This window comes from Procambarus clarkii, chromosome 56 (assembly GCF_040958095.1).
Source record: "Procambarus clarkii isolate CNS0578487 chromosome 56, FALCON_Pclarkii_2.0, whole genome shotgun sequence".
Classification (NCBI taxonomy): domain Eukaryota; kingdom Metazoa; phylum Arthropoda; class Malacostraca; order Decapoda; family Cambaridae; genus Procambarus; species Procambarus clarkii.
Window position 1 is genome coordinate 21,077,988 of NC_091205.1, and position 21,989 is coordinate 21,099,976.

The following is a 21,989-nucleotide window of genomic DNA, read 5'->3' on the forward strand; positions in this document are numbered from 1 at the left end:
TGGGCGGTAGATACATTCATTACGTGTTTGGGTTAACGCAGCAGTAACTCTAGTTTTCCCACCTTACTAAATGGAGGCTGCTTAAAGCAGAGACTGGCAAATCTAGGTGTTTTTTCATCTTGTTTTTTAAACTGCGAATGAAGTTGATTTCTACTACCTCATCGTCTATGTAATTCTTGTGTTGTGATGTGGCGTTGAGGGATGTGTCCCGCACGAACTGTGATGTTAATAACGTCGTTGTATTGTCCAAGTCTGGTGTTCAGATGTGTTGCTGAACTTGGGGGCTTTGCTGTATTGTGGGTAAAGGCCGTGTTGCTCTTGTTATGTTCTTGTGTGGATATGTTCTTCCTTGTGTTCTTCTGACCCCGCGCGGATGGAGTGGATCCCACCGTTTGCATAATAATTGGTGTTCAATGTTTTATAATATCTGACCCATAATAGTTTGTGATAATACGTTTACATACAAGCTACAGACATTTGAAAATATTATGTTTTGCATTATATATTTATTGGTTTAATATGTTCAATTAATTATCATTTACGTTTCTTCTTAAGCTCAAGTTTAAGGGCAAATTAGTCACTATTTCGTTTATTTGCCTGTCCTTATGATAGACAGAGAATTCTTGACAACACCTAACGTCTTCACTCCCACCAGGAGCTGAACCTCTTACCACCATCTTTAGACCCACCTCTGAAGCAATTGGCCAAGGGTCGGCCACCTACAGCAAGTCTCCCAAGACAAAGGGAAGAGGAAAACAACAGCATCTCAACAACACTGAGATGAGAGATGAGAGATGCTTTATAAGCCGTCTCCACTTTCCCTAGCCACCCATCCTTTGTTGTCTCTACTGTTCAAGCAGTGGCTGAGATTCAGGACCAGTGGTAGAAACCCCAGCAGCTCTCACAACAGGAGAATGAGCGGCTGCAAGAACAGCTCAACATGGATCACGGGAGACATCTCCCGTCACGCAGGGTGCAGTCACACCTCCACAGATCTCCAGTATCAGCTCTTGATACTGGTAGTGGCTCAAAAGGGCCATCACTTACGGGCTATTCATGCCCGTGCCACCTTTTGGGTGGCTTAATCTTCATCAATCATCAATCATCAGCTCAACATGAAGTTAAATCCATCATACAGATTAGGGGGAGATGGTGAAGTGCACAAGGGAAAGTGTGAGTAGTGGCACTCTTCCCCACCCTCCTCTTTGCTACTTCTCTTCCGCCTCTGAACCCCCTCAAAAAATAAGCCCCCCTTGCCCATCAGAGAAAACCCCTTGTCCATCAGATAAAATCCTTTGCCCCATCAGATAAAACCCTTTGCCCCATCAGATAAAATCCTTTGCCCCATCAGATAAAACCCTTTGCCCCATCAGATAAAACCCTTTGCCCCATCAGATAAAACTCCTTGCCCATCAGATAAAATTTTTACTGATTTTGAATCCGTGTGTAACTAATCCTTCCATGCCAAATAACTGATAGAAATGGGCTAAAATATCTTGCAATCAAATCTAAAGGTGTATAAGTTAGAATGTGTGTTCTTAAATTTTTTTGACAAATGTGACAATCAAGAAATATGTATTGACTGGACTTATACTATCAATTTATGTAATGCTTACTTTAATTCTTAAAAGAATCAAATACGATTAGATTGGCCAAGTGTCACACCCTTACCCTGTAGACGGAGCAAACGAGTTAGTCGATGCTTGGGCAACCACCTCAAGCTTCAATACTCTCCCCCCAGACACGCAATTAAGACTAAATACTAAATAAGGAGATAGAGAAAGGCTCCACAAGAAGGATGAATGCAACAGGCTATTTACTGAGTTTGAGTTACATTCGGCCCTGAACAAAGGTAAAACTGCAACACCCAGTTGAGGATGGTATTACTCGTAACATGCTACCATTGGTTCTTTTGGTACCATAAATACACTTACTTGAACAGTATAATATGATCTATATTACAGGGGAACATTCTTGTGGACTAGCAGTTTCTTCATTATAATTCAAAAATGTAATCAAGACAGTGCTTTCCGCCCAATTTCTCTTACTAGTTACCTTTGCAAAATATTCGAGAGGTTGGTCCTAAATGGTCTCCTCCTCCACAGAATACGAACCAAGCTATTCCAACAGATATATATATAGTTTCATGCATGGAAGGAGTGTGCATCATTGCACTGGCACCTTTCTGACACTGTTCACTTTGAAGACAAGTGAATATATCACCCTTGACTTGACTTGAAGTCAAGTCAAGGGTGAGTGTCATACAGACACTCACCCTTCACTTCCTTCTTAGATCTCAAGTCAGTCTTTGATATTGCTAACCAACTTGTCATTCTAAGTGAGCTTCCCAGATGAATAGTGGTCTAGACGACCTCTTTGTTGGATCAAAGATTACTTAACCAACATGAAGTCATCTTTAGTGCTCTAGGGGCATAGCAGTGTAACAAGAGACTCTGAGTTAGGCACCCCACAGGATGGTGTTCTTACCCATACCTTATTTAATATTTTAGCAAATGCGCTATTGAACTCCAAGTATAAACCCAATGTATACATTATTGGTTATGCTGATGATATAATGATACCATTAGGTATGCTAACACGCAAAACACTCTGAACTCTGTATCAGACTCATATCAAGACCCAGGCTTAGTCATATCATTAGAGAAAACAAAGGCTTCCACCAAGGCAGGGAAGAGCTGCTCGCAAGATACAACTGTATGATGGATCAAAACTAAACTCCGTAAACACATTCAAATACCTTGGCCTTGAGGTGGGCCCTATATAGTCCTGTTGCAACTTGACTCAGTCGTCTGTATAAAAGAGAGGCTCAGAGTTCTCTAAAGGCTGCTGCAGGGTATCACTCAGGGTATGATGCCAGTTGTCACAATTATTAAAATGATGTACGTTGCATACATGAGATCTTAAGTTAGTTGACCAGACCATACACTAGAAATTGAAGGGACGACGACGTTTCGGTCCGTCCTGGACCATTCTCAAGTCGATACATACTTCAGCCACGTTATTGTGACTCATCGCCTGCATCTTAAGTTAGTGTTGCTGTCCCTCTACTTAGTTTAGTGCCTGAAATAACGTTTGGAGGGCTTAAAGAAATGCAGAACGAAGCCTTGAGGATTATCCTTGGGTGCCTCCGTGCCATGAAGATAATGTGAGAAAGAAACTTAATATCTCAAGCTTCATTGATCGTGTGGCTGAAATAAATTATCTAATTAGTATACAAATCCTTACGCTAGCTCTTACAAACCCTTGCACCAAATTCTCAAGACCTTCTTTATCAAAGGTTAACACTGTTCAAAATGGAGTGCTAAAACTGCTACTCAGCTCAGAGTGAATCAGATTTACGATTTTGTATCAAGAGAGAGAGACAAACAATAGCACTTTCCTGCACCGTGGGAGAGTATACCCGATTTTACAATTTTAGTCCCACCCTTTATCCACCCAAGAAGCAAATTAAAGATCAGCTTCGTCTTGAGGCAAAGCTAAACCACGCTTTAAGGCATATTGATTCTCTGCACACAATCTTCTCTCTCTCCCTCTCTCTCTCTTTCTCTCACACACAAGCCATATATTTACACTGATGGTTCCCTACCTCGCCTCACGAGTGCAGCTGGAAGTGCAGTTGTTCTGACAATGGTGATGTTTTTTATTTTGAGTTTACACAAGGTAACTCAAGCAGAGAAGCATGATCACAAAATAACTCACTAAAAGAAGCATGATCATAAAATAACTCACGAGAAAGATTATGATGATAACCTACTCAGAATCATTTACAAGCTGGACAAAGACTTGACATTTACAAGGGTCAGAATCAAGACATTAGAATGCGCAAAGAATCACTGACACAAATCAAAATTTTGTAAAAGAATGGTGGTGGAACCCAAGAGTCGGAGCCTATTCCTTCAAGTCGGGTACAGGAAGTCTATACTTAGGCTTCGAGAGGCCTCCAACTGACCTTTTCCTACGATGTAGCAATTACTTAATTGTACCTGAATGGGATTCTTGGGAGTTCTTCTACTCCCCCAAGCCCGGCCTGGGGCCAGACTTGACTTGTGAGAGCTTAATCCAACAGGCTGTTTCTTGGAGCGGCTCTCAGGCCCACATATCCACTACAACCCTGGGAACATGATAACTAACATGATATAACTAACATGATAACTAACATGATAGCTAACATGAGATATAACAAAAAATACCAAAATAATCAACACGGTCAATGACACACAGACACTCACCCTTCACTAAGCCAATGACATACAGACACTCACCCTTCACTAAGCCAAGACATACAGACACTCACCCTTCACTAAGCCAAGACATACAGACACTCACCCTTCACTAAGCCAATGACATACAGACACTCACCCTTCACTAAGCCAAGACATACAGACACTCACCCTTCACTAAGCCAAGACATACAGACACTCACCCGTCACTAAGCCAAGACATACAGACACTCACCCTTCACTAAGCCAAGACATACAGACACTCACCCGTCACTAAGCCAAGACATACAGACACTCACCCTTCACTAAGCCAAGACATACAGACACTCACCCTTCACTAAGCCAAGACATACAGACACTCACCCTTCACTAAGCCAAGACATACAGACACTCACCCGTCACTAAGCCAAGACATACAGACACTCACCCTTCACTAAGCCAAGACATACAGACACTCACCCGTCACTAAGCCAAGACATACAGACACTCACCCTTCACTAAGCCAAGACATACAGACACTCACCCTTCACTAAGCCAAGACATACAGACACTCACCCTTCACTAAGCCAAGACATACAGACACTCACCCGTCACTAAGCCAAGACATACAGACACTCACCCTTCACTAAGCCAAGACATACAGACACTCACCCGTCACTAAGCCAAGACATACAGACACTCACCCTTCACTAAGCCAAGACATACAGACACTCACCCGTCACTAAGCCAAGACATACAGACACTCACCCGTCACTAAGCCAAGACATACAGACACTCACCCGTCACTAAGCCAAGACATACAGACACTCACCCTTCACTAAGCCAAGACATACAGACACTCACCCGTCACTAAGCCAAGACATACAGACACTCACCCTTCACTAAGCCAATGACATACAGACACTCACCCTTCACTAAGCCAAGACATACAGACACTCACCCTTCACTAAGCCAAGACATACAGACACTCACCCTTCACTAACCCCAAAATATTGAACAAAGAGGCTGAACAAAGCACCAACTTCCACCAACAATACTCGTTGAAGTTAAAAACGAAAGAATATTCTCACCGTTCAATTAGGTGGCGACAAGTTTTTGCTCCACTTCTATCCCCAAGACGGTAAGATCCTGAGAGCCGACGGATGAAAAACTTCCCAGATGTTCCCTGACGCGATGTTTTAACCTCTAAACTTATTATCATTAATGAAACGGCGTCGGCTTAATGTTGCCCCTTGATGAGGATAATTTTCCAGATAATTGTTTGTAAGAGTATCATCAAGGAGGATCATTAGCATAATTCTGAGGCTATTATATTAACGCGACACTTAGGGTTGGCGTGATTCTTCCTACTAATCCGCTATCCACCCAACTCGCATTCTATTTTGAGGTCTTCTCTTATCAACCTTTTAAAGCAGTATTTTCTGTGAACGTTTACGATATTCAGCTCTCATATTAGACTCTAGAGATAATATTATGACAATGTGAACTCCACTTTTGTTTAGGAACGTTCAGGATTCAACTCATCATTCTATCGCCTCTTGAAAACGTTCAGCAAATCATACATTATACCAGTATTTATGGGAACGTTAAGTCTACAATTCTTCATTCTTGTGTCTCCTGCAAATTGTCTCTATACAATCGGTCATTCAAACGCTTTTAGGAAACTTTCCGGTTTTAATCAATCATTCCATCGTTTTCTGCAAACGTTTAGAACACAATCCATCTTCCTAGCTTCTTTCTCCCTGTTTCTGACTCTATCTCTATCTGTCAATCTTCCTGTCTTCCTGTCTCTCTCAGCCTTGGTCGATCCATTCTTACGTGGATTGCTTCAAGAAGCAATCCACATAAATTGTAAATACAGAATATACGGTCATATTCAATGATATATATATATAAATATATATATATATATATATATATATATATATATATATATATATATATATATATATATATATATATATATATATATATATATATATATATGTCGTACCTAGTAGCCAGAACGCACTTCTCAGCCTACTATGCATGGCCCGATTTGCCTAATAAGCCAAGTTTTCATGAATTAATTGTTTTTCGACTACCTAACCTACCTAACCTTACCTAACCTAACTTTTCTGGCTACCAAACCTAACCTAACCTATAAAGATAGGTTAGGTTAGGTTAGGTAGGGTTTGTTAGGTTCGGTCATATATCTACGTTAATTTTAACTCCAATAAAATAAAATTGACCTCATACATAATGAAATGGGTAGCTTTATCATTTCATAAGAAAAAAAATTAGAGAAAATATATTAATTCAGGAAAACTTGTCTTATTAGACAAATCGGGCCTTGCATAGTAGGCGGAGAAGTGCGTTCTGGCTACTAGGTACGACATATATATATATATATATATATATATATATATATATATATATATATATATATATATATATATATATATATATATATATATATATATGTATATACATTTATTTATTTGGATATACCTAAATATATTTTAAGCATTACCAATAAAACTGAATATTATTAAACTTTCGACCATTTTTATGAAGTGTTTAAAAAATAGTGCTTTGAAACAACGTAATCATATTAACGCTGTAGTCCCAATAATTAAATATCGCGGCTCTTAAATTGTCCAGTTTCAAAAATGCTCCAAACTCGTGGTTCATTGATTATTCATTTTGCTCCATTTATTAAATTAGTAATGCTTTATTTATAATTATTGTTTGTCCCTTTTGCAAACTGTGAACTGACCCTTTTTTTTTTGCAATTCATAAATTCTGCTTCACAGATAAACTAATTTATTATTTTCATTTACATATAAAATTTTTGCTGTGACTAAACTTGCGTGAATAGTTGCACCACCTGTATCCTGTCCCAGATGTGGACAGATAGTGATGAGTAATGTAGAGAATTATATTAATCAGTTCTAAAAATCAGTCGCGTACTTTTTGATGCATAGCGACTGAAAAATATTATTGAGGTTATCAGATATGTTAGTGTACCCGGGGTGTATAGCCCTCTCTTCCCTCTGCTGCAAATTCTATTGTCAATAACTGGGTTATCGCTTGGTGGACACGCAAAACTTTACACACACATTGTCGGTTGGTACACATGTACATGTCACATGAGCACACACACACACAGGCATACAAATTCACGCGCACACACACACACAGGCATACAAATTCACGCGCACACACACACAAAGGCATACAAATTCACGCGCACACACACACACAGGCATACAAGCATAGGGGCCTCGTCGTCTGGTGGATAGCGCGCAGGACTCGTAATTCTGTGGCGCGGGTTCGATTCCCGCACGAGGCAGAAACAAATGGGCAAAGTTTCTTTCACCCTAAGTGCCCCTGTTACCTAGCAGTAAATAGGTACCTGGGAGTTAGTCAGCTGTCACGGGCTGCTTCCTGGGGTGTGTGTGTGTGGTGTGGGGAAAAAAAAAGTAGTTAGTAAACAGTTGATTGACAGTTGAGAGGCGGGCCGAAAGAGCAAAGCTCAACCCCCGCAAACACAACTAGTAAATAACTAGTAAACACAAATTCACACACACACACACACACACACACACAGGCATACAAATTCACACACACACACACACACGCCAACATACATAAACACACACGTGTTAAAGGTTGTTAGACCTGACACAATGTCTCCCCCATGGATACTAATAGAGAGTGCAGAAGCACTTTGCATACCACTATGATGGATAGTAAGTTACTGGAAAAGAGAGACTTACCAGAAAGCTGGAAGACAACCTAATCCCAATATGCAAAAAGAAAGTGACAGGCAGGAGGCACTGAACTACAGGTCAGTGTCCATAAATCATATACCGAGCAAAAGTAAGGCAATTATCAAACGAAAGCACTAAGCCGTTTCGACAATATAGATTAATGTTAAGAAATAACATTTAGTGATGGAGAAGATCGTGAGAAAAACTTGTAGAGCATTAAGGAAAGAATCTTTGAAGCACAATCACCATCTTGGATTCAGAGACGATAAATGGTGCCTAGGAGATTTAATAGAATTCTATGGCTAAGCGACCACAATTTAGCAAGAAAGAGAAGGGTGGGCCCTAGGGCATTTTCTTGGACATTCAGAAAGTCTTCGACACAGTAATACACATAAGGAACTGGTGCAAACGTCGTAGAAACAGGAATGAGTAACAGGTAAAGTGTTCCAATGGATAAGGGAATATCTGTGCAACAGAAAACAGCGAGTTACTTTGAGGGGAAGACCTCAAGAGTCCCACAGGGTTCGGAACTTGGACTATCCTGTCTCTCATACTCGTAAACGATCTTTCAGAGCGTATAGAGTCATTACGGATTTGTCACCAGACTTGTTTCGGAGCTGAGAGGTATAAGTTATGAGGAAACGCTACCGGAATTAAACCTCACGTCACCGGAAGACAGAAGAGTTAGGAAAGAGATGATGCCCACATACTAAAATTATCAGAGGAATTGACAGGGAGGAACAAAAATGAACAATTTAGCACGTGAAGAACAAGAACAATAGGACTCAGGGATTTATAGGTGGAAACGTTGTGCTCAGTTGATCTACAGAAACATTAAAGAGAAGTTTTCCGTGTTAGAGTAATTAACAAATGGGATGCATAAGGATGGGATGTTCTGAAGGCAGATTTCATATACAGTTTCAAATGTAGATATGACAGAGCCCAATAAATTGTCATCCACAATTCCGGGAAATAGGCATTCCAATCACCTAGGCTGTAGGATACTCGAATCGCGGAACCCAAGCATGTGAGACCGAATCTCTGTCGACCGAGCTATTGAGTAGTCTCAATAGCTCGGTCGATAGAGGTTCGTGGGGTCCGTGGCTCGAGTCTCCCAGAGCCCAGGTGAATGGAATGTTTATTTCCTAGGTGAGTATACACACACGCACACGCACACGCACACTCACATACACACGCACAATAGCTATGTCCTCACTCTGCATCCGTGTCAAGACAAAAATAACCCTTCAGCAAGGGGAAAATTTTCCTTTCTCGAGGTCATTTTACCAGGTGAGATTTGGTCCGAATTCAGTCGATGACCACAAAGTGGAAATGAGCAATAGGATAAAAAAAGGTCGAGTGAAAAAAAAAACTAAAAACACTACGACTGAACACACACAAATCCTCAATAGCGTGATGCATCAAATAAACAAAATGACGATGTCGTGGCGTAGTCGATTAAGGCAGCGTCTGGGATCCTCTCAGACGTAGGTTCGAACCCTCATCACGGCCCTGGTGGATTTGTTCATACGACTGAACTGTTGGAAATATGGGAACTGAAGCTGGTAATTATGCAAGTGAAGGAACTGAGTGATGGAAATGTACTTTATTCTCCATGACTGAAGTCATGGAAGAATACGCTTCTTCGCTTCTTCGCTAGATGCTTCTTCGCTAGACGCTTCTTCGCTAGACGCTTCTTCGCTAGACGCTTCTTTGCTAGACGCTTCTTCGCTAGACGCTTCTTCGCTAGACGCTTCTTTGCTAGACGCTTCTTCGCTAGACGCTTCTTCGCTAGACGCTTCTTCGCTAGACGCTTCTTCGCTAGACGCTTCTTCGCTAGACGCTTCTTCGCTAGACGCTTCTTCGCTAGACGCTTCTTCGCTAGACGCTTCTTCGCTAGACGCTTCTTCGCTAGACGCTTCTTCGCTAGACGTTTCTTCGCTAGACGCTTCTTCGCTAGACGTTTCTTCGCTAGACGCTTCTTCGCTAGACGCTTCTTCGCTAGACGCTTCTTCGCTAGACGCTTCTTCGCTAGACGCTTCTTCGCTAGACGCTTCTTCGCTAGACGCTTCTTCGCTAGACGCTTCTTCGCTAGACGCTTCTTCGCTAGACGCTTCTTCGCTAGACGCTTCTTCGCTAGACGCTTCTTCGCTAGACGCTTCTTCGCTAGACGCTTCTTCGCTAGACGCTTCTTCGCTAGACGCTTCTTCGCTAGACGCTTCTTTGCTAGACGTTTCTTCGCTAGACGCTTCTTCGCTAGACGCTTCTTCGCTAGACGCTTCTTCGCTAGACGCTTCTTTGCTAGACGTTTCTTCGCTAGACGCTTTTTCGCTAGACGCTTCTTCGCTAGACGCTTCTTCGCTAGACGCTTCTTCGCGTCTAGCGAAGAAGCAAATAGACTCATTACGGATTTGCAATAGACGCTTTGCAATAGTGTGTGTGGCACTGTTGAGCGTCATGGCCTGTGCCACTGTGGCACACCCCACACGAGCTGTTGGATGTCCACAATCACATTGCCAGTTCAAACAAAGCAGTTAGTGGTGATTATAAGGCGTTAATCTAAGGATGAATATATATATACCAAGCACTCGGAAGAGGATAAGAGGGCAGGGAACAGGGAAATAAGGATGGAATGGAGGAATTGTTGGTTTAGAAGCCTAAGCTAATAGATCAGGTCAGAATTTTCAAGGCCAAAAAGTAATGCCAAAATGTTATAAGTAATGAATGAATTATAAGTAATGAATGAATAAGTAATGTAATGAAAGTAATGAAAATCACGAGGACCTAGAAGGTTTATGATACTGACGGCCGGAGAAAGTATTTTGTGACTTAGTGCGAAGTCATACAAGTTACTTTGTGGTGTAGTGAGGTAAGAACAGGAACTTTGTGGCGTAGTGATAAAACTAAAAAAGGAACTTTTTGACGTAGTGATAAAACTAAAAAAGGAACTTTGTGACGTAGTGTGAAAAGAAAATGAATCATGCGACAGAATAAAGGTCATTCAAAGTTCTCTCTGACGTAGTCAAGAACATCATGAAATATCTCTGCCTACCAATACAGACGAGAGATTCTTAAGCACCAACACAGGTCAGAGTTCACATGACAAAGGTCATGAACTGTACGGCACCTGTACAGGGCCACAGCGTGTCATTTTGCTGCTGCAGGGCCGGACGGCCGTGACACGCGTACAGAGGTCAGAGGACACAGATGGCACTCCCAGTTGGACCGCTTTATATAATGGCCAGAGTGGGATTGCGGCAGTTGTGTGGGGTAGTGAGTCTCTCTCTCTCAGTGCTAGCTCTCTCTTGCTCCTTGTCTCTATTGCAATGAGAAGGGGGGACAAGTAGACATGTAGTCAGGAATAACATGTGGACATTTTCAAGAGGAAACTAGATTTATTCCTCCAAGGAGTGCCGGACCAACCGGGCTGTGGTGGGTATGTGGGCCTGCGGGCCGCTCCAAGCAACAGCCTGGTGGACCAAACTCTCACAAGTCGAGCCTGGCCTCGGGCCGGGCTTGGGGAGTAGAAGAACTCCCAGAACCCCATCAACCAGGTATCAACCAGGTATGTAATAATGTAATCAAATTTCACATGTAATGATGGTTTATACATGAGAAATTTAACATGGAAGTAATTAATGAAATAACCTCAGTGTTCAGTATGGAGTTAAATACAATTTATGAATGCTCTGACGGGAAAAAAATACTGAGATTCTGGTGAAGTGTACAAATTCTTAGGTGTTTACCTCCACAGAGAGGGAGCTGATGTGTAGGACCTTCCTCTCTCACTCTCTCTCTCTCACTCACTCTCTCTCTCACTCTCTCTCTCAAAGCGGTGCTAAAACAGAACTCTATTACATAATAAAAATGGGGCTTCTACTTCTCCATGTAAAGCTCATTAAGGATTAGTGGTTCCTCCAGAGCAGGGAAGGAGTCATCAATTATTTTTGAGGGCTGGTTAAGAGAAGCTGTGACTGAGAGTTGGGGAGGGCCGCGCTCTGCTGCATGCTAGTGGAGTAGGGAAGGGAGTGGAGTAGAGATGGTGTGGTGGACCAATCCACAAACTGCTCCACCACTCCCACACGCAACCATGACCCCAACACCATCCAAGGTCACCAAACACAACATTACTACTCTCCTAACCCATACTTGTCCCTAACAAGTTACTTTAACCAGTAAAACATAATGTTACATTATTTCTGCCAAACATATTTCATAATTATACATGCAAAACATTGCTAACTTAGACAAGGAAAGCAAAAAATGACAAAAATTTCAAACACTGGATTGTTGTGGACGTAAATGTACCACCTCCTTCCAAAAGGTAGAATATACCCCCCCCCCCCTGTCTGTCTTGATATACTTCATTACACAAATATCAATATGAAAATTAATATACTACATACTGAAGACCTGAAAATATAAACAGTGGGGGAAACGAGCCTTTGAAATACACTACACAGGATCATGAAACATATCTCTATCCACCTCTCTATCCACCTCTCTATCCACTATTCTATCCACTTCTCTACGTGACAATATTCGTATATCATGGTTTACAGAGTAATTTTTTTATCAGCCTTATATAATAAGAAGCAATACAAATGATCAATATGAATGATTATACATAACCTGGCAGTGTAGATTAATATTTATGATAACAGTTATGGAAGACTGTTATCTATTCTTTTATGACAGGAGGGGAGGGGGGAGGGAGTAGGAATGGAAAGGGTAGAGAGGTGGAAAGGAGGTGGGGAGGGAAGGAGAAAGAAGAGAGGGGTGGATGGAAGGGATGCAAGGAGAGTGGCTGAAATTCAGGAGACGATTAGTAAGGAAAGAGAAGGAGAAGAGAGAGAGAGAGAGAGGAGACGAGGGGAGGGAGTTAGATAAGGGAGACAGGGAAGAGGGGAATAAAGGGTAAAGAGAGGGGAGAGAAAAGAGGGTGGGAAGAGGGCAGATGGTGCTATACAGAGCTATTCGGGCACTTCTCTGTGTCACTATAAGTATCTATACAAAGAGAATGTTTCTATATATATATGTGTTTGTTTGTCCTAGGTTAAATCCTCCCTCCCCCCCCCTAACAATTCAAGATGGTCAAGGGGAGGTATGGGACTATCATAGGCCAGTTGGGGTTGGCTCCTAACCTCCTATTCTTATTACCATCGACTCCAACGAAGTCTGAAGTGAGGGATTTGCTTTCCATAGAGTTTGTCGAGAGTTTTTCGTAATATTCCAACTTTCCCACAACGTAACCATAACGTTTTTAACTGCCGTTGTTATCAGGAGGTTATCTTGAAATGATTTCGGGGCTTAGCGTCCCCGCGGCCCGGTCCTCGACCAAGCCTCTTTTTTGTTACCCACTTCCGCAGGAAGCAGCCCACAGCAGCTGTCTAACTCCCAGGTACCTATTTACTTCTAGGTAGCAGGGGCATCAGGGTGAAAGAAACATTTTGCCCTATTTACTGCTAGGTGAACATTTTTTTTTTTTTGCAGGGATATTTCTGCGCGGGCCCTAAGACTCTGGCTGGCCCACTAAGTGTTGCTTGTTTCTGTTTTACTTGGGCGGAGTATGAGTATTTATGACTCGTATGGTCGCTTCAGTAAACACATGGGACAAAATACATTTTGTCCCATGTATTTAACAACTTCTTCTGCTTTGTTGAATCTAAGTTAAAACCTGAATGGGTTTGTAACTGTGCACTGTGTTAGATAATGTTCCAGTAATCTGTCGGGCATTTCTCCACAGTGCTGACATTTCCTCTCATCTTCCGGAACCTGTAAGCCTATTTCCCATGCACTGATGCAAGCCTGATGCGATGTAAGTGTACTTCTGTTGTTCTACTGCTCCCTTTCATCAAACTAAGTGGTTCATAGTTGGATGAATTCTTGTACCAATCCGCAGATCCTGATGTTGCAACTGCTGTGTTGTGGTCAATGTACATCTTTTGCATGTAAATGTCTACATTTCTTCTCTTAGTTGCAAGTTTGGAGCTTCGTCTGCAATGTCATTTCCTATTACTCCAACATGACTTGGCACCCAATTGATAAGTACGGTGAACAAGTAAAACTTGGTGAAAGAAACTCTGCCCATTTGTTTCCGCCTCCACCGGGGATCGAACCCGGAACCTTAGGATTACGAATCCCGAGATCTGTCCAATCAGCCTCCCACCCAACAGCTTGGAGGCTACGTTGTTACAACATTGTATCAAAGTCTATTAAAAATAATATTGATGTTTCATTGTATGATATTATTGCATGTTCTGAGAATGAAAAGAAAAGGTGAAGAGAGGAATAGTGAAGGGGAAGAGCAATGGAATTAGAGAAGAAACGAAGGAAGAGAATAAGGAGAGTAGTGAGACAAGAGAGTGGGAAAGGAGTTAGAGGAGGTACAGCGAATGTTCTGGGAGAAGGATAGATAGAGAGAAAAGAGAGGAGGGGGATAACGGAGACATGGGTGAGAGAGGGGAGAAAGGAGGAGTAGATGAGAGAAGGTGAAATCCAAAAAACAGGGTGAAAACAAGAAAATAGGGGATATAAAGAAAAGAGATGGAAGAGAGAGTTGAGAAATGGGTAAAATTGGGAGAGAACATGGTATTAGAGGACAGATAATGCAAAAGAGGAATGAGGAGGACGTAAGAAAGAACAGACCACGAAGAAGAGAAGAGAAATCAAGACCCAGGACAAAACCCCATCTACTAATGCTATACAAGAAAAATCAATATAATGAATACAATGCAAAATCTCGAGAAATCTTTCTCATCTGGAGAAATCTTTCTCATCTGGAGAAATCTTTCTCATCTGGAGAAATCTTTCTCATCTGGAGAAATCTTTCTCATCTGGAGAAATCTTTCTCATCTGGAGAAATCTTTCTCATCTGGAGAAATCTTTCTCATCTGGAGAAATCTTTCTCATCTGGAGAAATCTTTCTCATCTGGAGAAATCTTTCTCATCTGGAGAAATCTTTCTCATCTGGAGAAATCTTTCTCATCTGGAGAAATCTTTCTCATCTGGAGAAATCTTTCTCATCTGGAGAAATCTTTCTCATCTGCACAAGGATAAGACAGAAGCCAAGACCATAGGACGAGCAACAAGGCTACAACGTTGTATTTAAGGCCCCTGAAATTTAAGAGTGGGCGGCTGGAATAGGCAAAAAATAGGAGAAGAGAGCAGTAAAAGAGAAGGGCGATAAATTGGGGGATTTCGACGAGGAGAGTGGGAAAAGGATGTTCTTTGGATTCTGGTGTTGGAGGACCTGGTGTATTCTGGTGTTGGAGGACCTGGTGTATTGTGGTGTTGGAGGACCTGGTGTATTCTGGTGTTGGAGGCCCTGGTGTATTCTGGTGTTGGAGGCCCTGGTGTATTCTGGTGTTGGAGGCCCTGATGTATTCTGGTGTTGGAGGCCCTGGTGTATTCTGGTGTTGGAGGACCTGGTGTATTCTTTTGTTGGAGGACCTGGTGTATTCTGGTGTTGAAGGACCTGGTGTATTCTTTTGTTGGAGGACCTGGTGTATTCTGGTGTTGGAGGACCTGGTGTATTCTGGTGTTGGAGGACCTGGTGTATTCTGGTGTTGGAGGACCTGGTGTATTCTGGTGTTGGAGGCCCTGGTGTATTCTGGTGTTGGAGGACCTGGTGTATTGTGGTGTTGGAGGCCCTGGTGTATTCTGGTGGAGGCCCTGGTGTATTCTGGTGTTGGAGGACCTGGTGTATTCTGGTGTTGGAGGACCTGGTGTATTCTGGTGTTGAAGGTGTTGAAGTCCTGTACACTCACCCTCATCGTAATATGATGAATGGCTTCTAAACTATAATTAACCCAGCTGAAAAATAATTTACGAATATTGCTAAAACTATTGATATCATGCCGGATGGAACGGGGGATATCGACGATATCGTTACCTATCACGAACAATACAGTGGACTCGTACTGATACTCATCTGTATCTGTATCCGCTGGGGATAACATCCCACACACCACCTAATGTGAGTCCATAATCTTAACTCATTTTACAACTTTCTGCTCATCCTGCAAGTCGACAGTTTTGATGTTACAAGACCCTGGCCTTCTCCCACTCCAAGTAACTCCGTTTCCATCCGTGGCTAAGTTGCTCATGACACAGGGATGGTAAAGTATATTTAGTGTGATACAGTGTGGGCAGTGTTTGGTCGTCAGTGTGGGCGTCCTAGGTCTTCAGTGTGGACGTGTTTGGTCATACTGACAGCCAAACACGCCTACTCTGCTTCAGCATACACTTCGAGCCAGGGTATCCTCTGCAGAACGCTGCCTAAAGCTTTCTGATAATCGATGACGACATTCTGCCCACCTTGCTCCCTCTGGTCTTATCCCTGGCATCTTGTTCTAAAACTCAGGTTGGCAAGAGGAAACGTTTTTGAAGGGTGAGAATCAGAGTGACACAAAGTGATGGCTGTCACGGTCATGGGTGTCATCTGGGTCGGTACTTGGGCCGATATCAGACACATATATGTGTCTGATTGTATATCAGACACATATATGTGTCTGGTATACAATAATCTAACAGAACAATCATGATAATTTGATGACCTGGGGGGAGAGAGCTCGGAATTTAAACACCTGTTTTAGTTAGGTTGTTCGATGTCCTACTGAGTTTAACTGCTGTAACTGCAGAGTTATAAGGATAGGAACAGCAGGACGAACGCCTCAGGGACAGTGCAGAGAAGCCAACAGGCAAATCTTCTCCTTACCAGTTAAGGAAAATGATGCGATAGCAGATAAAACTACAATCACAGATAAAACACACATAAGGACAACATTTGAAACTCACTTAATACTGATAAATGTCCCAGGAGCCTTATCTAGCGATGATTTGAGAATTTCGGGGCTCAACATCCCTGCGGCCCGGTCCTCGACCAGGCCTCACTTCAAAGAACATTGACAAAGGAAAACTTCAGACTTCTGTTATTATTTTACGGAAGAATTTATATATACATACATATATATATATATATATATATATATATATATATATATATATATATATATATATGTATATATATATATATATATATATATATATATATATATATATATATATATATATATATATATATATATATATATATATATATGCATCCCCCTGACATGCAGGGATGTAAATGATGAAGTTAAGAAGCTTAATTAAATTAGGAACACACTCTCTATCCTATATGTTTATTTCAACTGCTTGGAGTGCCTAATTTTTAATCACTCTCCCGAACCGAGTTCGTTCCTGGTCACATATACAGATTGGATGACACGAGGCCAACCGTCATGTGCTCAGACAGAATGATCTATAAGGTTACAAAATCATTACAGAATGATCTGTAAGAACATGCTGTAATCACAGTAGAAAACCTTCGTTTTCTTGCACACACAGGACTGCAAGGAGGAACTCACCTAATCATAACCAACTATATCTCTCGTTAATCTCTGCCTGCCATCTCAGTCACAGATCCTCACGTTAGCTGAGTTATGTTTACTGTACATCTTACGCTCTCTTAATCTGTGCTTGACTCACCAGTGTATAAATGTTTACATTCCTCCTCGTATATACTCTTGAGAACTGTGAGTATTGCAGCTTCGTAAGCAATGACATTTTCCGGAATTCGACGACCAAGACGTTTGAATTTTTCGAGTGTTAATGCTGTAACTCTTGATGACAAATGGATATTGCCACCTAAGGGCTCTTGTTGCAATGTTTCTAATGAGTTAAATCAATTATTTTAATTAGAATCTTAATACTCTTTGTTCTTCACTTGTTAGGGTAATTATTAATTATTTTTCGTTGTTTATTTGGAGATTTATTTGCTCATTTTGATTCTATTCATTTTCCAGCTCAAATGAGTTGGAGATTCTTCCTTGGTCTTGAGAATGATAAGTGTAATTATCTAAGTGTAGTTACAGGATGATAGCAACGATCGTGGTGTCCCGTCTTCCTAGTACTCTTTGTCGTATAACGCTTTGAACCTACTGACGGTTTTGGTCAAAAGGTCAGCAGTCATATCCCACTCAGACAGGGAGGCCAAGGTACAGTCAGTCAAGGTCAAAGACAGGCCAAGGCCTTGACAGTCAGGCAGTCAAGGACCACCAGCGGAGCGGGGCCTTGATGTGGCCGCCTCAGAGCCAAGCGGACTTATTATTACTATTTAAATAAATTAATTTAAATTAATTAATTTAATTAATTAATTAATTATTAAATTAAATTAATTAAAAATTAATTAATTTAATTAAATTAAATAAATTAATTGGTATTTGAAGTGAGACTTCTGATGACCAAGATTTTTGTATAAAGTGTTTACATCACATTATTTCCATCTGCAACACTACTGAGGCTCACGTGTTAATATTGTATTACTGTTTATGAATTGTATTGCGTTTTAGTGGTAAATGTTGATGAGTATTGTTGCATTGAATTATCTGAGGCATGCAGTTACGAAATGGGATTTTCAGCTGTGCAGAATTATACTATTCTGTCTTTCATATCATTATATATATAATTTATATATGTTAATAATTATCATAAACCTTTCCTAATGTATTACTCTTCTCTCTCTGCTTATTTTTTTTTTTTTTTTTGAGATATATACAAGAGTTGTTACATTCTTGTACAGCCACTAGTACGCGTAGCGTTTCGGGCAAGTCCTTAATCCTATGGTCCCTGGAATACGATCCCCTGCCGCGAAGAATCGTTTTTTCATCCAAGTACACATTTTACTGTTGCGTTAAACAGAGGCTACAGTTAAGGAATTGCGCCCAGTAAATCCTCCCCGGCCAGGATACGAACCCATGACATAGCGCTCGCGGAACGCCAGGCGAGTATCTTACCACTACACCACGGAGACTTATCCAAGACTTTGCTCAGTTGAGGTGACACATTACATCATTTGATACCAGTTCATGATAAAATAGTTACCAAGTTAGAAGCTACGTTACATAACAACCCTAAATAGAATTAAAGTTCGGGTTCTCAACTAACGTAACGTACTAACTCAAGATAACAAAATGTATATTTTAAATAAGGCATTGAGGACTCAGCTCCTGTCATGCCATCATTACTGCGAGTGAATAGGTATTCTTCTCAGGTGAGAATTAAATTGCAACGAAATAGCTTTCCTGTTTTGGGGGAGAATAGGCTCGTATCCCTTATTGTTAGCAGGAGAATAAAGAATCACAATTATGAAAGAGTTGAGGCCTCTCTTTAGAAGTTTCACATTTTCATATGTTTATTTTTCTTATTGTGAGAGTACAGAATACTAAATGGAAATCTTCAAATAGACAGATGGTGCTTTAAATCGGATAGATTCGGATATATATGAGATTCGGGTAGAAATATATCCGTATATTTCATATACATATATATCCGTATATTTCCATATTCAATAGAAACAAAATGAACCATTAATGAAATGAGTCATTGCATTACACTTCTGTTGGAGAGAGAGGCAACATATGCAAGATTACTGAATGCAAGATAACTGAATGAAAGATAACTGAATGCAAGATAATTGAATGCAAGATAACTGAATGAAAGATAACTGAATGCAAGATTACTGAATGCAAGATAACTGAATGCAAGATAACTGAATGCAAGATAACTGAATGCAAGATAACTGAATGCAGCTAAATGCATCTGCAAAAACAGATAACTAATAATAACAAATAACGTCTGAAATAAAAAAAAATATATACAAACTTCCTGAACATTGATCCTATTCTTTATTGCATTCAGAAGAAAAAAACTTTCTTCAAAATATTGATGCTCTTTAACCTTTCCAAGAACTTTCTCTGTGAATTTTTCAACAATATGTATTTTTGCCGCAAGATGTATTTGTCACCAAAAGAGACAAATGAAACATACGAGACATTTGTGAATAATAAGAGTAATATCTGGTATTATTGAGTATACTCGAACAGCATACACCACCACGTATGTGCTTCGAATCGCATATATTCCTCGAGTTTCACTGTGTATGACCCGAATAGTGCAATACGTGGATTTTGGCATGCATGCTTTGAATGGTATTTGAATAGTATACTCAATAGTATATTCAGTGGGTTCCACTCTGTTTTCTTTGAATAGTACAAGCCATGTGTATCACTATGAATGTTTTAAAGAGTATAATCAATAGGTTTCAGTGAATATGCTTCCCAAGGTATAATTTATGTGTTTTATTGCTTATGACATGTTTAAAGCTGAGTGCTGAAAACATGAAAACTGCATGCCTTTGTTAGGAGAGCCTGACGGCTGAATGGTCAGCGTTCGGCATTCGTAATCATAAGGTTCGGGGTTCGACCCCGGTGAAGGCGGAAACAAATGGTTTCTTCACCCTGATGCTCCCCTGTTCACCTAGCAGTAAATAGGTATCTGGGAGTTAGACAGCTGCTACGGGCTGCTTCCTGGGGGTGTGTAACAAAAAGGAGACCTCGTCGAGGATCATGCCGAGGGGACGCTAAGCCACCGAAATCATCTCAAGATAACCTCAAGAAGATATTTATGTAATAACGTAATTTCCTCGAACTGGTCATCAGTTAGCCCTTATCTTGAGGTTATCTTGAGAGGATTTCGGGGCTTTAGTGTCCCCGCGGCCCGGTCCTCGACCAGGCCTCCACCCCCAGGAAGCAGCCCGTGACAGCTGACTAACACCCAGGTACCTATTTTACTGCTAGGTAACAGGGGCATAGGATGAACGAAACTTTTGCCCATTGTTTCTCGCCGGCGCCTGGGATCGAACCCAGGACCACAGGATCACAAGTCCAGCGTGCTGTCCGCTCGGCCGACCGGCCCTAATCTATATCCTTAAAAAGAGAATGTTTATCTCCTTGCTTGTCTTTTAATGTTTACAGGCCAAATGCATGGGGAACTTTTCCCCTGAAATGTTCCCCATGCTTGGAACTTTTCATAGTGAAAAGATTGTCTCTTCCGAAGCACAGCTACACTTATTAAGTATATTTGAAATTGGGGTTAAATTCTCCGAAGAGTTTTTCAATCGATTTTTCAGCTGTTTAATTTATACAAAATTACACACAACATAACTACATGATTTCGTAACGTTGTTGCAACGTTGAGAGAGAGAGAGAGAGAGAGAGAGAGAGAGAGAGAGAGAGAGAGAGAGAGAGAGAGAGAGAGAGAGAGAGAGAGAGGAGGATTGGAGGCGGAAGGAGTGAGTGGGAGAGGGAAGGATAGACAGGAGGAAAGTAGGGGTAAACAGGTGGATAAATGCGAAAGAGGAGAAAGGAAGAAGATTGGAGGAGGAGAAAGGAGAGATTGGGAATAGACGCACGAGAAGAGAATAAGAGGGACATAGGAAGAGTGAAAGGGAGAGATGAGACAGGAGAGACACAGAGAGAGAGAGAGAGGGGACAGGGTTAGAGATACAAGAGACAGCAGGATAGAGAAAGGCAGCAGACCCCGGACACCGCCGGGTAAATCTTTCTACTCATATATACATTGGAATGTATATATGACTTAGGAGATATCTCCCGCTACCTCCTACCCAGGACCCCATGTATATATTCCTATGTGTGAGATTCAATTTTTAACTTTATTTTATTGGATTCAGCATGTTTGCCAATGATTGCAGTATTTAAGCTTTAAATCACAAAGCTTGAGTCGTAGGCTTTGTTGGACGTGATTACTTTCCTCTGAACCCAATTGTATTTCGGCCAGGTTGTGTTTGTTTCCTGAATATAAAATGTTGCATGTGTGCCCGTGTGTGTGTGTGTGTGTGTGTGTGTGTGTGTGTGTGTGTGTGTGTGTGTGTGTGTGTGTGTGTGTGTGTGTGTGTGTGTGTGTACTCACCTAGTTCTCACCTAGTTGTGTTTGCGGGGGTTGAGCTCTGGCTCTTTGGTCCCGCCTCTCAACCGTCAATCAACAGGTGTACAGATTCCTGAGCCTATTGGGCTCTATCATATCTACACTTGAAACTGTGTATGGAGTCAGCCTCCACCACATCACTTCCTAATGCATTCCATTTGTCAAC

At 41.3% G+C, this 21,989-nt stretch overlaps 1 protein-coding gene across 1 annotated transcript in view; it reads right to left on the bottom strand.

Annotated features, from left to right (window-relative positions):
- Nucleotides 1-9,621: 9,621 nt before the first annotated feature.
- The window catches only part of LOC138353204 (sperm acrosomal protein FSA-ACR.1-like), an 18,599-nt gene continuing 6,231 nt past the window's right edge, over nucleotides 9,622-21,989 (bottom strand). The window contains exons 2-3 of the mRNA XM_069306083.1: nucleotides 17,528-17,710; nucleotides 9,622-10,487 (exon numbers count right to left, since the gene is read on the bottom strand). Of these exons, the coding sequence (XP_069162184.1) occupies nucleotides 9,622-10,487; nucleotides 17,528-17,710 (1,049 nt within the window). The remainder of the gene's footprint in view (nucleotides 10,488-17,527; nucleotides 17,711-21,989) is intronic.